Here is a 14299-nt window from a genome sequence, read left to right on the forward strand (position 1 = left end):
CCCACTTTTTTAAATGATACTCTATCGGGACCCACTTAGGTATACCAAAAAAAATTTTTTTAAAAAGATCTAGAAAGAAATAATGTTTTATTTATATATAAGTAATAATAACCAGAAAAAAAATACCATCAAACATTTATCTCCCTACATTTATGCATACTTGCAAACTGCAGGAGCTGATCTCTTTGTAGGGTATTTAGCAGCTACATTATCTGATTTTTGAATAGCCTTGAAGCAATTGGTTATCTGATCTTTCCATCACCCTTTGGCGACCCACCAAAAATCAGGTTGCAACCCACCAGTGGGTCCCGACCCACACTTTGGGAATCACCGGCTTAGGGATAAGTTACGTTTCCCCTTTCAAAAACTGGATTTACATTTAAGAACTTATATTTATATGTATATTAACATTTAAACACTTAATTCAGGAAAGCAACAATTATTTCTGGGAGTTTCACTGTCACTTGGGGAGGCAGCCTGTCCCCAAAGAGGTGTTGTTTTGGTGGATAATGACATCGTTTTTGAGGAACACATTCCCAACATCTACCGCACACTCAATGCCAGCATTTAAAGGTGGATCAGCAGATATGCCCGGTCTTTCTTTCTACCCAGCTGCCTACCAGTGCTAATGTTGAACACCACACGAAGAGCATAAAACAATATACTTCACCCTTCCGCACAAGGACACCAAATTATGATGTAGCACTTGTGATGAGATCTTTGCTGGATGGATTCAACTCTTCAATTGTGCTGAGGTAGGCAGGAACACTGAGTGAGCAAAAGAAGCTGGGAATGAGAACCATAGGCAGATATATTTGCCTGACCATATAAAATGAAATGTTAATAGGTTCTCTTAAAATTCTGTTGGGGGGAAGGAAGAACAGTAGGAGGGAGGAATCATGAAAAGTTCTCTGATTCTCATTTGCATCCCTGATTTTAACTTACCTAATAGCTAAAGCAAAGGCACCACCAGCTCTTTCCCCCTACTTCAGATCCCATGAATTCAGTGGCATAGCTAGAGGGGGTGCAAAGCACTGAGTTTTGTAGGCCCCTGAACGGGCCATGCCAGCAGCCTCTCCCCCTCGCCTTTGGAGCCATTCTGGGTGGTGGAAGCAAAATGGAGGCATATTTTAATAAAAGAGTTACTTCTTGGTCTGAACTCATATGGAGAGCGAAAGGATGCCCCTTGCCCTCCCTAAATGCTGTGCCTCCTCGTTTTCATCTTTCAGTTCAAGCAGATAGTGGATTCTGGTGTGTGATGCACAATCCTAGTCTGGGAGTACAGATGGAGACGGTCAATGGAACTGGAGTTAAGGAATTCATCTTGATGGGCTTCGGAGTTGGGCAGCAGCAGCGCTTCCTGCTCCTCATCTTTTTCACCACCCTCTACATACTCACTTTGACTGAGAACATCACCATCATCGCACTGGTGCTTGTAGATGCTCACTTGGGCAGGCTCCCCATGTACATCCTGCTGAGCAACTTCTCCTGGCTGGAAATGTGTTATGTCAGCACAACTGTGCCCCGCATGCTCTTCGACCTGGTATCCCCTGGTGGGATCATCTCCTTCCATGCCTGCTTCCTCCAGTTCTACATCTTCTTCTCTCTTGGCAGCACCGAATGCTTCTTCCTCTCAGCCATGGCCTTGGATCGGTACTTGGCCATCTGTCACCCACTACGCTACCCACAACTCATGTCCCAAGTTTCCTGCAGTGCCCTAGTGGCTAGCTGTTGGGTCCTTGGCTTCCTGTGGCACATACTGCCAGTGACTTTGATCTCCAAGTTATCATTCTGTGGTTCCAACATCATTGAGCATCTGTTGTGTGATCCTGGACCGATTCTCTCCCTAGCCTGCCCTCCCCTAGGAAACGCTCCTTTCTTCTGTGTAATTGCTATGAATTCTGTGGTTTTGGGCAACTTCTGTTTTGTTGTGCTGTCCTATGGTGTGGTGATTGTCACCCTAATGAAAACCTCTAACCAAGGCAGTCGGAGGAAGGCCTTCTCCACTATATCTTTCCACCTAGTAGTAGTAACACTTTTCTATGGCTCAGTGGCAGGAGTTTATTTAACTCCAGGTGGAGAAAATCATTCAGAAATTACTAAGGCAGCTACGCTGTTCTACACCGCCGTTACACCCTTTCTCAATCCCTTAATCTATTGTCTGAGGAATGATCAGGTAAAGGAAGCTCTGGGCAGGTTGTGGAAGAGAAAAGCAGGACGGCTGAAAAAAAATGTGTCAGCGTAGAAAACAATGGAAGAAGAGAACAAAAACAAATCATCCAACTATACAGCCTGATAAATGGTCATAGCATTAGGGGAGGGCACCAGGATGAGGTCTCTTGTTATCTGGTGTGCTCCCTGGGGCATTTGGTGGGCCGCTGTGAGATACAGGAAGCTGGACTAGATGGGCCTATGGCCTAATCCAGTGGGGCTGTTCTTATGTTCTTATGTTCATTGGCGTCCCCTGCCTACTGGTATTGAGGGACTTCAGTGTTCAGGTTGAGGCTCAAGGTGTAGGAACAGCTCAGTACTTTATGGTCTCCTAGACAACCATGGGTCTGTCTCAGATCTCAGCTCCAACTCATGAGGTAGGACGCGTGCTGGACCTGCTGTTTATGGCCCGTCAAGTGGAAAGTGCTCTGGATATGGAGGAAATTAAGATCACTCCGTCGTCATGGTCAGATCACCTTCCTGGCAAGGCTTAGGCTTATTGCAGCCTCTTGCCTCTGCAGAGGTGGAGGACTATATTGTATGGTCTGCCCCCAAAGACTAGTGGATCCTATTTTGGTTTCCTTATTGCTCTGGGGGATTTTCCTGCTGCCAAGGCCAGCGACTCATTTGAGGCCCTGGTCAGTCTCTGGAATAAAAAAAAATGACCAGGGCTGTGGATCAGATCACTCCTGAGTGACTTCTGGCATCACACAAACTCCGAATGGCTCTTTGGTTTATTGAGGAGCTGCAAATGATGAAGCGGTGGGATAGACATTTAGAGCAATGTTGGTGGAAGACTTGTGATGGATCTGTTCAGACACAGGCTAGAGCTTATTTTAGGGCCTATTCTGTGGAGGTCACAACAGTGAAGCATACCTTCTCTGCCACCACTGCATCTGCAGAGAGCCATTCAGTGGAACTGCTCCAAGTTGTGCAAGGCCTACTCCTTCAGACCCCTCTGATAGATCAGGAGGAAAATATGGAGGCCTGCTATGATATGTTTGCAAGGCCCTTTGCACATAAAATCACTCACATCTGCCACAACATGGACTCTACATTAACAATGGTTGGTGATGTTCCCATGGTATCTGTCAGCCCAAGCATGTGGGATTCTTTTCAGTTTGTGGAACCTGAGGATGTGTACAGGATCCTTTGGCATATGTGGCCATTTGCCTGTCTACTGGATCCCTGCCCAGCATGGTTAACTAGATCTGCCTGGATTCACAGCTACTTTTGAATGCTCAGGAGTCAGCTGGGACCAGCGGTGCCTTTACCCAGGTTTGGCTGGTGTGTCAGTTGCAGCCATAGCTCCCTCAGTCAGATCGTCCATGCCACGGTGACATCAAAATTAGACTATTGTAATGTGCTCTACAAGGGGCTGCAAGGTCCAGAATGTGGTGGCTCATGTGGTTGAAGGAGGTCAGGGCTGCTGGTTTGGTTTCAGGTCCAATTCAAAGTGCTGCTTTGGACCTTGAAAGCCCTTTATGACTTGGGACCAGTGTATTTAAGAGACTGCCTTCTTCCATAAAATCAGACCTGTTCTTTTCAGTCATTTGAGAGGGCCCTTCTGGATTTGTCCCCATTGAAAGAGATTAGCAGGATGGCAGCCAATGATAGGGCCTTCTTGGTAGTGATGACTTGTTGGCAACCTTCAGTCTCGAAAGACTATGGTATCGCACTCTGAATGGTGGTTCTGGAACAGCGTCTAGCGTGGCTGAAAAGGCCGATTCGGGAGTGACAATCCCTTCCACACTGGGAGCAAGTGCAGTCTGTCCCTGGTCTGTCTCCGTGGCTATGGGCCTTCCTTCTTTGCCTCTTTGCCTCAGACTGTTGGCCAAGTGTCTCTTCAAACTGGGAAAGGCCATGCTGCACAGCCTGCCTCTAAGCGGGCCGCTCAGAGGCCAGGGTTTCCCACTTGTTGAGGTCCATCCCTAAGACCTTCAGATCCCTCTTGCAGATGTCCTTGTATCGCAGCTGAGACCACATAGGGCGCTTTCCTTGCACAAGTTCTCCATAGAGGAGATCCTTTGGGATCCGGCCATCATCCATTCTCATGACATGACCAAGCCAACGCAGGCGTCTCTGTTTCAGCAGTGCATACATGCTAGGGATTCCAGCATGTTCCAGGACTGTAGTCCTGTAGTCCTGTAGTGATGACTGCCCTATGGAATTCCCTCCCATTTGAATTGAGAATGACTCCTTCTCTAGAAGCCTTCCAGCGTGGCCAGAAAACCCTTGTCTTCCAAAGAGCCTCCTGAACCCAGCAGGGCGTATATCTGCTGGTTGAAGCCTGGTGTTTGGTGATTTTTATTAATTATTTCAATGTTTAAGACTAACAGTTTTTATAGTTGCTGCTGCCACTGGTTGGTTTTTAAAATATTGTATTATATATGTATTTTATGTTTTTATGTGTTTCATCATTTATAAATGTATTTTAAACATTGTTGTAAGCTACCTTAGGTTCCTGTAGGGTGAAATTTGGGATAAAAATTGAAAGAATGCATGAGTAAGTAAGTAAGTAAACTCATGAGTTCATTGACACTTAGACAAGAAAGTCTTCGCTGCTTCCTCAGTGATTTCTATGGTCTATTTAGAATACCAAAGGCTGAACACAGGAAAGAGCCTATGGGGAGCAGGCTCCCCACCTCTCCGACTCTCTTTCTGCAGAGTCCAGAGTCCAGTCTTACCCATCCTTGCTGCAGTCAAGTTGGGTCCCTCTTGCCAGAATGGTCAAAGCTCAGGCCCCCCCTAGCCTGAGGCAAAGCTAGAATAAAGGAAAGCTTTCCCCCCTCACCTTTATAGGTCTCCTGACCCACCCATCAATCAGAACTTGGTTCCAGCCGAACATTCTAGGGGTGGACATGCCACAAGCCTTCTTACTCATGGTGGAATCCCCCCTCCCTGCCTGAGAAGTTCACAGCTGTACCCTGTTGTTAATCAAGTTGACCTTGAAGCCCACTTGGTAGTTGACACGGTATCGGAAGGCCCTGTGAAGTGGCCTCCTCCACAGTTCTCCCAGATCTGGTGTGCACTAATTGGAAGTTGGTGACAGCTGGGGCCTTGCACTCAGACCTAGCAGCATGGCTACAAGCAGAAACTTTCCTTGTTCAGATATTACCTGGTCCTCAATACTCACTTTTCTGTCACAGGGGGGAGGCAGGTGGAGAGCAGGGAGAGGGTGGGTAGGAGGTGTTATGGGGAGGGGGAGGTGGGGGGAGGGACCAGGGAGGGAGGGAGGCGGGACCAGACACGGAGGCTCTTGATTCTCCGCCGACCTTTTGGCGGTGAATCAAGTAGCCCCATTGCAGGGCTACTCTCTTTACCCTGGGGAAGGGGACGAAGGTCCCCTTCGCCCAAGGAGCTGCCAGTGGATGCCTGGAGTGTGCAGGATGCAGTGGCAGCCATTTTCAGTGCCGCTGCAGCCCCGCGCCTCAGGCAGCACAGGATTGGGCTGTTAGTTCTGTATCTTCCTGGGATGCAGGAACTTCATCAGTTCCATAGACAGTGAAGACTTCTTACAGCCGTTCCTGTGATGGGCAACCTGCGACAAGTGAGCTTTCACCATGCTCTCACTTTGACATGCTAGTTTTCTGGAAGCAGGGAGGTGTTTTTGTTTCAAATGACAGCAGCTCTCCCCCCATCCATAGGATTCAAAATATTGACAGGCTCTACCAGTGGGGCCATTACCAACAAGATCAAGTTCAACAAAGGCAAATGTGAAGTTCTGCCAGGAGGAACAAGTACAGGATGGGAGAAACATGGCTTGGCAGCCTTGACATCACTAGGGGGTGTGGGGGTTGCAGGCCACACCAGGTGACACCACTACTGGCTAAAAAATTTTAAATCTTGGGATTTTTGAATAATACCATCATGTATTATATCATTTATGTGTATTTTCATGCCAAATGCAACAAAACCAACCGTGTTTAAATAACAACAACAACAGTATTTATATACTGCTTTTCAACAAAAAGTTCACAAAGCGGTTTACAGAGAAAATCAAATATCTAATGGCTCCCTGTCCCAAAAGGGCTCACAATCTAAAAAGATGCAACACCAGCATACAGCCACTAGAAAAGATACTGCTGGGGTGAGGTGGGCCAGTTACTCTCCCCCTGCTAAATAAAAGAGGATCACCCACTTGAAAAAGCGCCTCTTAACCAGTTAGCAGGGGTTAAAATATCTCTATTCTATCAAAAATTATAGCCAAAAAACCAGTAGAGGCAGTGCATCACCCATGTCCACCACTCAAGGCACTGTCCCACCCACTGCATGGGAGGAGGTCCATCATGGGGGTGAGGCACTGGCCTCCTGCATCGGGTTCACAAACCCTAGTGACAGCACTGCTTGTCAGCAGCATGTTTGAAAAATATCTCAGTGTCTTATGGCACAGACTTATCCCTAGGAAATGCCTGTGTACCACAAGGTACACCAGCGCAAAGACAGCCCCACCCTTGCAGAGGCCCTTCCATCAGTGACTGCTGCATACCTGTCAATGCAGGAGCCAGAAAGCCACACGCCACCATCACCACGGCCACACACTGCCGGACTAGCCACAGCCACAACCTCACCAGCAAAGAGACAGCGAAAGGTGGAGAGCAAGGCAGGACAAGGACAGTATGAGGCAGAGTTGACGGCCACCGGATTCTGAACTCCCTTTTCAAGCCAGATGTGCCCCCAGCAACTTTGAAGCACCATGCTGGCAACAAAGCTGGCAGGGTTCAGAGAAGTCTCATAGGGACTCTGTGGCAGCCGGAACACACAGGTAATTCCTGCCCTCACATCCTCTTCGACTGGCCTCTCCACCAAGATGGTGCATTGGATTTGATGGACAGTGCCCCAGCAGCAGCCGCATAGGATTGGACTGTCAGTCCACTACAAGTTGAACATAAGCCAGAAATGCAATGCAGCCTCAAACAAGGCTAATGCAGTCCACATACTGCACTAGCAGGCGCAGGGAGACCACATCACAAGAAATAATAATTCCACTCTATATGTCAGACCTCAGTTGGAATAGTATGCTCAGTTTTGGACACCACATTTTACAAAGGACATTGATAGCTGGAGTGGATTCAGAGAAGGGCAAAAGATATAGTGGGTGTGGGGGGGAGGGTGTCTGGAAACCCTGTGAGGAATAGTTAGAAAAGCTTGTTATGTTTAGCCTGGAGAAGAGAAGTCTAAGGGGAAATAGAACAGCCATCTTCAAGTATGAAAGCAAGGAGAGGAAGACTTCCTTTGGATCCTGAGGGCAGGACTAGAACCAGTGGATTGAAGTACAGACAAGTAGATTTAGATTAGGCATGAGGAAGAATTTCCTAGCCATAAGAGTTGTCCATTTCCTAGCCATAAGAGTCTGCTTTGTATAGCTGTGGGCTCTCCCTCATTGGAGGGTTTCAAGCAAAGACTGGATGGCCATTTGTCAGGGATGCTGTAGACACCTGTGCTGAGAGAGAGGTTGGACTAAATGACCTCCTGGGTCCCTTCCAGCTCTTGTATTCTATGATTCTGTGATTAAGAGGAACAATTACTTTGGAACAACACGATCACAGTAATTAAAATCAAATGTTTTTGTCCCATATCCCCAAGCCACTTTCTCCACAGAGTTATTACATCAGTTTGATTTCCCAAAGTGAACAATGTTTTGGAGAGACTGCCCAGAAAAACAGCAGTTACTTAGAGAAATTACTTGCGTCTCACCACAGCAGAGAGAGGCAGCCTGTCTCCAAAGAGAAGTCATTTTTGGTGGTGAATGCTACTGTCCTTGAGGGACATGTTCCAAAGAATGACCAAATATTTAATATGAGTGTTCAAGCTTTGGTTCTCACACAGGTCCGCTGCTTCTTACCATCAAGCACACCAGGCAACCCCTCAGTGTCACAGCTGAACAGCGTTATCAGATGCAGGAAGATCATGCTCTCCAATCAAATGGCAACATAGAACTTGTGGTATTACACCCCCTGCTGGCTTGATCAACACTTAGAATAATAATATTGAGGTAATATTGGATAATACTGAGGCACCAGAAGTAGAATCAAGACAAAGGAGACTGGATTGGGCCTGCAAGGGGATGGATCTGAATGGGTGTCACCTTCAAGAAACACAATGTTGACTTTTTAATGTGCTTTTTTCCCCTTAAAATGTTGTTCATAGAACACAATGGGCTGTATCTAAACAAAGTTAGTCTCACTGATTTCAGTGATGCTTAGATATGACTTTCTTTGGGTAGATACCAAAGGAAAAGGAGGAAGAAAAAAATGAGAGAGAGAGAGAGAGAGAGAGAGAGAGAGAGAGAGAGAGAGAGAGAGAGAGAGAGTATCCATGAAACTCAATTTGGAGAAGAAGCCAGAACAGTGCTGCAGGGAGATCAGAAAGCCCCACACACACACACCACCTCCTGGTGACTGTGCCTGCCAAGTAACTTCAGCAGCTCAGAACCCAGAAGTAATTGGCAGTGATGTCATCATGTCACTGCCAATTACTTCTACTTCTGTGCAGTCAGGGGGAGAGAATTCATGGTTGTACGCCCCCCCCCCCACCTGTTGGATCGCCCTGATCTATACCCATGTTGCTACTCATGTTCAGGGAAATTAATGAATTGCACAGCCCTATTGGAACAGGGATCGAAGACTGGATAACAAGCCAGCATATTGCAGAACATCCCTTAAGAATGTCTCTGTTAAGGAAGAGACTGAGAGAAGTGGCTTCACTCAAATATCACAGTTTTATTATTTAAAAAATATAGAAATATTGCCTGATGAAGATATGTGGTGCCTGCTGAGATGTCTTTGCAGACAATACAGAGTGTCTTGGGGACATCCGAGGAAATCAGGAAATCAGGCTGACAAGCTTTGCTTTACTACTGAGTTTGCTAACCAACGAACTGGACTTATGTAATTTAAATGAGCAACAGCAGGAGGAGTGGGGAGAGATTTCACTGGGGTAGAGTCCATCCATATTTGGAGCAAACTTTCTTAGATAAATTCAAGACTACTTTGCCCCGAAGAAATCCACTTCAAGTGGCTTTTCCATGGTTCTCTCAAGTAAAATCTAAATTCTAAGACATATAGGGGCTTTTGAGGAATAATCATATGTGATATGAAACACACTTAGGGATAGAATGCCCCTTCCCCACTCCTTAAGTGCTATCAACCGCAACGTTATAAAACAAGTTCCTGTTGAAACTACGTAGTGCTGTTCTCGATGATATTAAATCAGCCCGTGTGATCTTGACAAAGTTGTGTGATGGTTGGTAAACCACATTTTGTATATTTCAGTTCCTCTAGAACAGTGTTCTTCAACCTGTGGATCATGACCCCAATGGGATTGTGAAGCCTCATTGGGGGGGGGGGCATAGCGACCTTTCCAGCCTGTGCAAAAGAGGGTTTGGAACCAATCCAATAATAGTGCCCTCTTCTCAAAACAGAGTTCTTGATATAATTCTGCACAGCCCCTTCTCACTATCTTGCCCTGCAGGTTCTGAGACCAGTCCTGCGCAGGCTGCTACCTCACAGGCTGGTTGTGAAGACATAAGAAGGAGGTTGAAGTGGGAGTGGGAAGTGATGGTGAGCAAATTAGACCCTGCGAGGAGTGGGTGGGATCAACAGTGGATCCCCAGTTTCATATTTTATTTACTTATTTTTGGGAGGGGTCATGGAACCAAAGAGGTTGAAGACCACTGTATAGGATATTATTAAGCCATCTTTTCTTTAGTCTTCCTGTTGGTCTTTCCCCAGTACTTTTGGCATTGTATGGTGAACGCATGAAACACTCATGGGGATAGCATGCTCCTTCCCCAGCCTGCCCTAAAAGGCACACATGCTTATCTCAGCAGGGAGAGACAGGCACACCGTATTGGTGATGTGTGATGAATGAATATTGATCTCATTCCAGATGGCGTTGACCAACGGGACGACAGTGCAGGAGTTCATTTTGCTGGGCTTTGGAATCGGTAAACAGGAGCGGCTCCTCATCCTTGCCTTTTTCACCATTCTCTACCTACTCACTTTAGCTGAGAATATCACTATCATCGCACTGGTGCTTCTAGATGCAAACCTGGGCAAGCTGCCCATGTACATCCTGCTGAGCAACTTCTCCTGGCTGGAGATCTGCTATGTGACCACCACAGTACCCCGGATGCTCTCTGACCTGGCAAGTCCTCATAGGACCATATCCTTCAATGCCTGCTTCCTCCAGTTCTACACCTTTTTCTCTCTTGGTACTACTGAAAGCTTTTTCCTTTCAGCCATGGCGTTCGATCGGTATTCAGCCATCTGTCACCCCCTGCGCTACCCACAGATTATGTCCCAACGCTCTTGCTATGGCCTTGTGGTCGCTTGTTGGCTCCTTGGCTGCCTGTGGTATCCTGTCCCTGTGATTCTGATCTCAAAGTTGTCCTTCTGCGGCCCCAACAGAATTGACCACTTTGTGTGTGATCCTGGACCACTTTTGTCCCTGGCCTGCCCCCCACTGGGAAACGTTCCCTTCATCTTTCAGACGACAATGAGTGTTGGAGTCTTGATCAATGCCTTCTTTGTTCTGCTTTCCTACGGCATAGTGATTCTCACATTAATGAAAACTTCTAACCGAGGCAGCCGCAGAAAGGCCTTCTCCACCATATCTGTCCATCTAGTGGTGGTCACACTTTTCTATGGGTCAGTGGAAGGGATGTATTTGACTGCAGATGGAGAAAGTCAGTCCGTGGTCAGTAAGGCAGTAACGCTTTTCTACACGGCCATCACTCCCTTTCTCAACCCGCTGATCTACTCCTTGAGGAACGATCAAGTGAAGGAGGCGCTGGGCAGGTTGCTGAGGAGAATGGAGAAATGGTTGAAAAGAATGGAGACCTTGTAAGGTGAAGGTAGGAAGGATGACAACAACAGAAACCGAAATGCCTAACAACAGAGTGGAAAAAGTTAAAAAATAACAAATACGTAGTTTGGATAAAGTGGGATCTTCTCACTTCCTTTTTTGTATTGCCCATTCAGGATGGTCCAAAAGCTGAACTGGGGAAAATATATTTATTAAGGAGAAGCTTACCAAGTTCTCCTCTCAGTTTGAGAATCAGTATACAAGACAGAAATGTTAGATGTATATATTACAGTGTACATTATAATGTATTATAAATAAATGAAATACAATGAATTTTCTGTTCTTGTAAATGGCAGCTTCGATGGTCTGATTTTGTGTATTCCGTGACATACAAGCCCAAATAATTGCATGTCATTTATTTTCACGAAATGTCATTTTTTGAATATATGCTCAGCTTATGCACAATGGGAATACTTGTCTGTAGTTGACACTGGATGAATGTTCATTCAGGCTGCAATCCTATGCACACTTACCTGGAGTAAGTCCTATTAAATGCAATGAGACTTACTTCGGAGTAGATGTGCATAGGCTTGTGCTGTCATTTACCCAATGTGAGTGTTCATGCAGCCCTTTAGAAAACATAAAGGTTGGTGCAAGTTAACTCCCACTTCTCTATGGAATGGAAACCTAAAAAACCACTGGGGTTGTTCACAAAAGGGTTGGAAAGTGGGTCTGGGTTAACTTGCCACACAATGGAAAAATCCATGCAATTCACTGGACAGGCAGGAGCCAGAGGAAGTCTGGTAAAAGGAGGATTTCAGAGACAGCCTGGTTAAAGGCTATTGATAAGTTTCATATTGATAAGTCTGTATTTCAGGGGACTGCAGGCTGCAAGAGAAAAGGAGATGGCAGCAGAAAAGCAGATCTCAGCATCATGCAGAAGGAACCTGTTTTGAACAAAGCAGAACCGTGAGATGTCAGATTGGAAGCATCCTTAAGAAACAATCCTCAGTTCCAGGAACTGAGTACTGGTTCAGACAATACTTCAAATGTTTGGCCAATCCCACACAATGCTGGATGTGCACTCATGCAGGTGGCACATCCCAGTCCTTCCTCTCACATCCAGGGACTTCACAGCATTGCACTTCGTCATGTGTGTATGGGGGGGTCACCCTCTTCACTCCTCATCACACACTGACAAGCCTACTTTTCAAGAAGGTTTATCAACATACATGGGGGTTTCAGACCTCTCCCAACTAGCCTCAAATGTGAGGGAAGGGACCAGGACATATATGCTCATGGAGGATGCATACCTTTTATATATGGCAGCTGCATCAATTAAGGCTGGTCAGAAAATTGAAGTATCCTCCAAACTGAGCCACAAACTAAAGCTGTTTCCATTCTGATTTCATGCTCAGTACTGTTGTGCTGGAGTTTATTAACTAAAGAAAGAAAAACCAACCTGAATTGTACAGTGACAGCATTCTCTATTAATCATTACTGACCTCTTTACTATTTAAAGCAGAACAAAGTGAATCACACTGACCCTACAGCCAACCTCATTCATCCCAATTGATTGGGCCTCATGGGAAACCCTGGGTGACTTCCCTTTACATGGTTCCCCCTTCCTCTCCAGCAATGGCCTACTACGCATAGAAGCATTACTCATTTATTTTCCTTTCCTACCCCCCCCCACCCAATAAACACTCCTCTTCTGTTTCTTTACTTCTAAAGACATGAATTTATCCACCAGAGCAAGGGTGTCCACAGGACAGCAAGGTCTATTCCCAAATTCAGGTACAGACAATCCTGTTTTGAATCAAACAGTGTGTTAAGCATGTGATTGGCCCATGTGTGCTTGCTGCTGTTAAACAGCAGCTTCAGAGGGGTGATCCAGATTGGGTGAGAGGGGCTTTTACTCTTTTTCCCTTTATAGTCCCAATTCAGATGTCATTCCCTCCCTCATAGCTGCTCCCCCCCCCCCCCGCAAGGGAATCTCCTATTGGTGCTAATGTGAGTTTTCTTCACAAGGCTAATTTCAAATTAGCCACTGGAGGGATCTGGATTTGGACCACAGAAGGACCAAAAGGTTAAATTTATCCTCACCTCACCATCCCAATCTGGATTTTTTTGTTGGGGTGGAGCATGAAAAGGTCAATCCCATGCTTAGCATAACATACGGTTGGATCCTTGACCCCTTGACCCCTGTCACAAGATGCCTGAAAGCACCATAGAAAGAAATTAGGATAAAGCAGTGTCTTACGCACGACTGTCAGGAAAACACTGGGACATTGGGAGAAGGGATGGACAAAGGCCAAGCTATGGATTGCATTCATATCTGCTTGGGATAATGCCCAAACTGCACTTGACTTTGGAGTTCCCAGAAGTTTCCTCTCTCAGAAGAAGAAGCTGCTGGGAAGGAGGATGGTGTAATAGTTCGGGAGTTGGACTTAGACTCAAATCCCCACTGGGCCATGAAGTGTACTGGGTGACCTTGGGTCAGTTACTATCTCTCAGCCTCACTGACCTCACAGAGTTGGTGTGAGGGCAAAAGGAAGGGGGGAGCCATGTACTACACCACCCTGAGGTCTTTGGAGGAAGGGCAGGATAAAAATGTAAAAATAAATAAATTTGGGGCTGTATCGGGATATGATATTTCTATATTTCCAGTACATGACATTTCTATCCCCCAGGCCTCAGAACCAAGCTGCACACCTGTGTAAGAGGTCTTCTGGCAAAGCCAACACTCTCAGAGGGCTAACACGGCAACCTGGTGATCTTAGGAACGCAACAGCTGCCCCATTACCTCTCTCCACAAGATGGAAAGCTAGGAATGTGCACCAGTTCTTTGGGTCTGTCAACCACAGGTTAATTGTGACTGAGAGCATCACAGGTCTTGACAGGGAAGAGCTCTAAGACAATTCATATTTAGTTTGCTCCAAAGAGGTCCATCAAGGAATGGATTATTTATACATCAGTTTCTGTGGTGGGTAACATGCCAAAGAGAAATGCCTGAGCCAAGCTTTCATTTTCAATGCTCATTTTTGGTATGCAAGGGGGCTTCTTCTTAAGATAATGTGGCAGCTCTTCCTGCCTTTGGAAGCCATTGCTGCAAGAGAGGTCATTCTTGTGGTTGGCCACTGTGTTTTGAATGGATGTTTTCAATCGTCTCTCAAGTCTCCCACAGAACCTCCTCTGCAGTGCACTGAATCCAATTAGTTGCTCAAAATGATCCAGGTTTAGCCAACAGTGAACTCAGAAAACCAATGAAGACCTGTGG

At 46.1% G+C, this 14299-nt stretch overlaps 2 protein-coding genes across 2 annotated transcripts; both read left to right on the top strand.

The window, feature by feature from the left end:
- Positions 1 to 1285: 1285 nt before the first annotated feature.
- LOC136653996 (olfactory receptor 11G2-like) lies at positions 1286 to 2245 on the top strand. Its single transcript, XM_066630859.1, has one exon. It carries the CDS (start codon positions 1286 to 1288, stop codon positions 2243 to 2245), a length of 960 nt encoding a protein of 319 aa, XP_066486956.1.
- A 7847-nt stretch (positions 2246 to 10092) lies between these two features.
- On the top strand, positions 10093 to 11061 carry LOC136653997 (olfactory receptor 11G2-like). Its single transcript, XM_066630860.1, has one exon. It carries the CDS (start codon positions 10102 to 10104, stop codon positions 11059 to 11061), a length of 960 nt encoding a protein of 319 aa, XP_066486957.1. The 5' UTR covers positions 10093 to 10101.
- The last annotated feature ends 3238 nt before the right edge of the window (positions 11062 to 14299 follow it).

This window comes from Tiliqua scincoides, chromosome 5 (assembly GCF_035046505.1).
Source record: "Tiliqua scincoides isolate rTilSci1 chromosome 5, rTilSci1.hap2, whole genome shotgun sequence".
In the NCBI taxonomy this organism is placed as follows: domain Eukaryota; kingdom Metazoa; phylum Chordata; class Lepidosauria; order Squamata; family Scincidae; genus Tiliqua; species Tiliqua scincoides.

What these genes read in the sequence shown, in the direction of transcription:
- LOC136653996 (XM_066630859.1), top strand. Translation starts at nt 1,286, where the DNA reads ATGGAGACGGTCAATGGAACTGGAGTTAAGGAATTCATCTTGATGGGC.
- LOC136653997 (XM_066630860.1), top strand. Translation starts at nt 10,102, where the DNA reads ATGGCGTTGACCAACGGGACGACAGTGCAGGAGTTCATTTTGCTGGGC.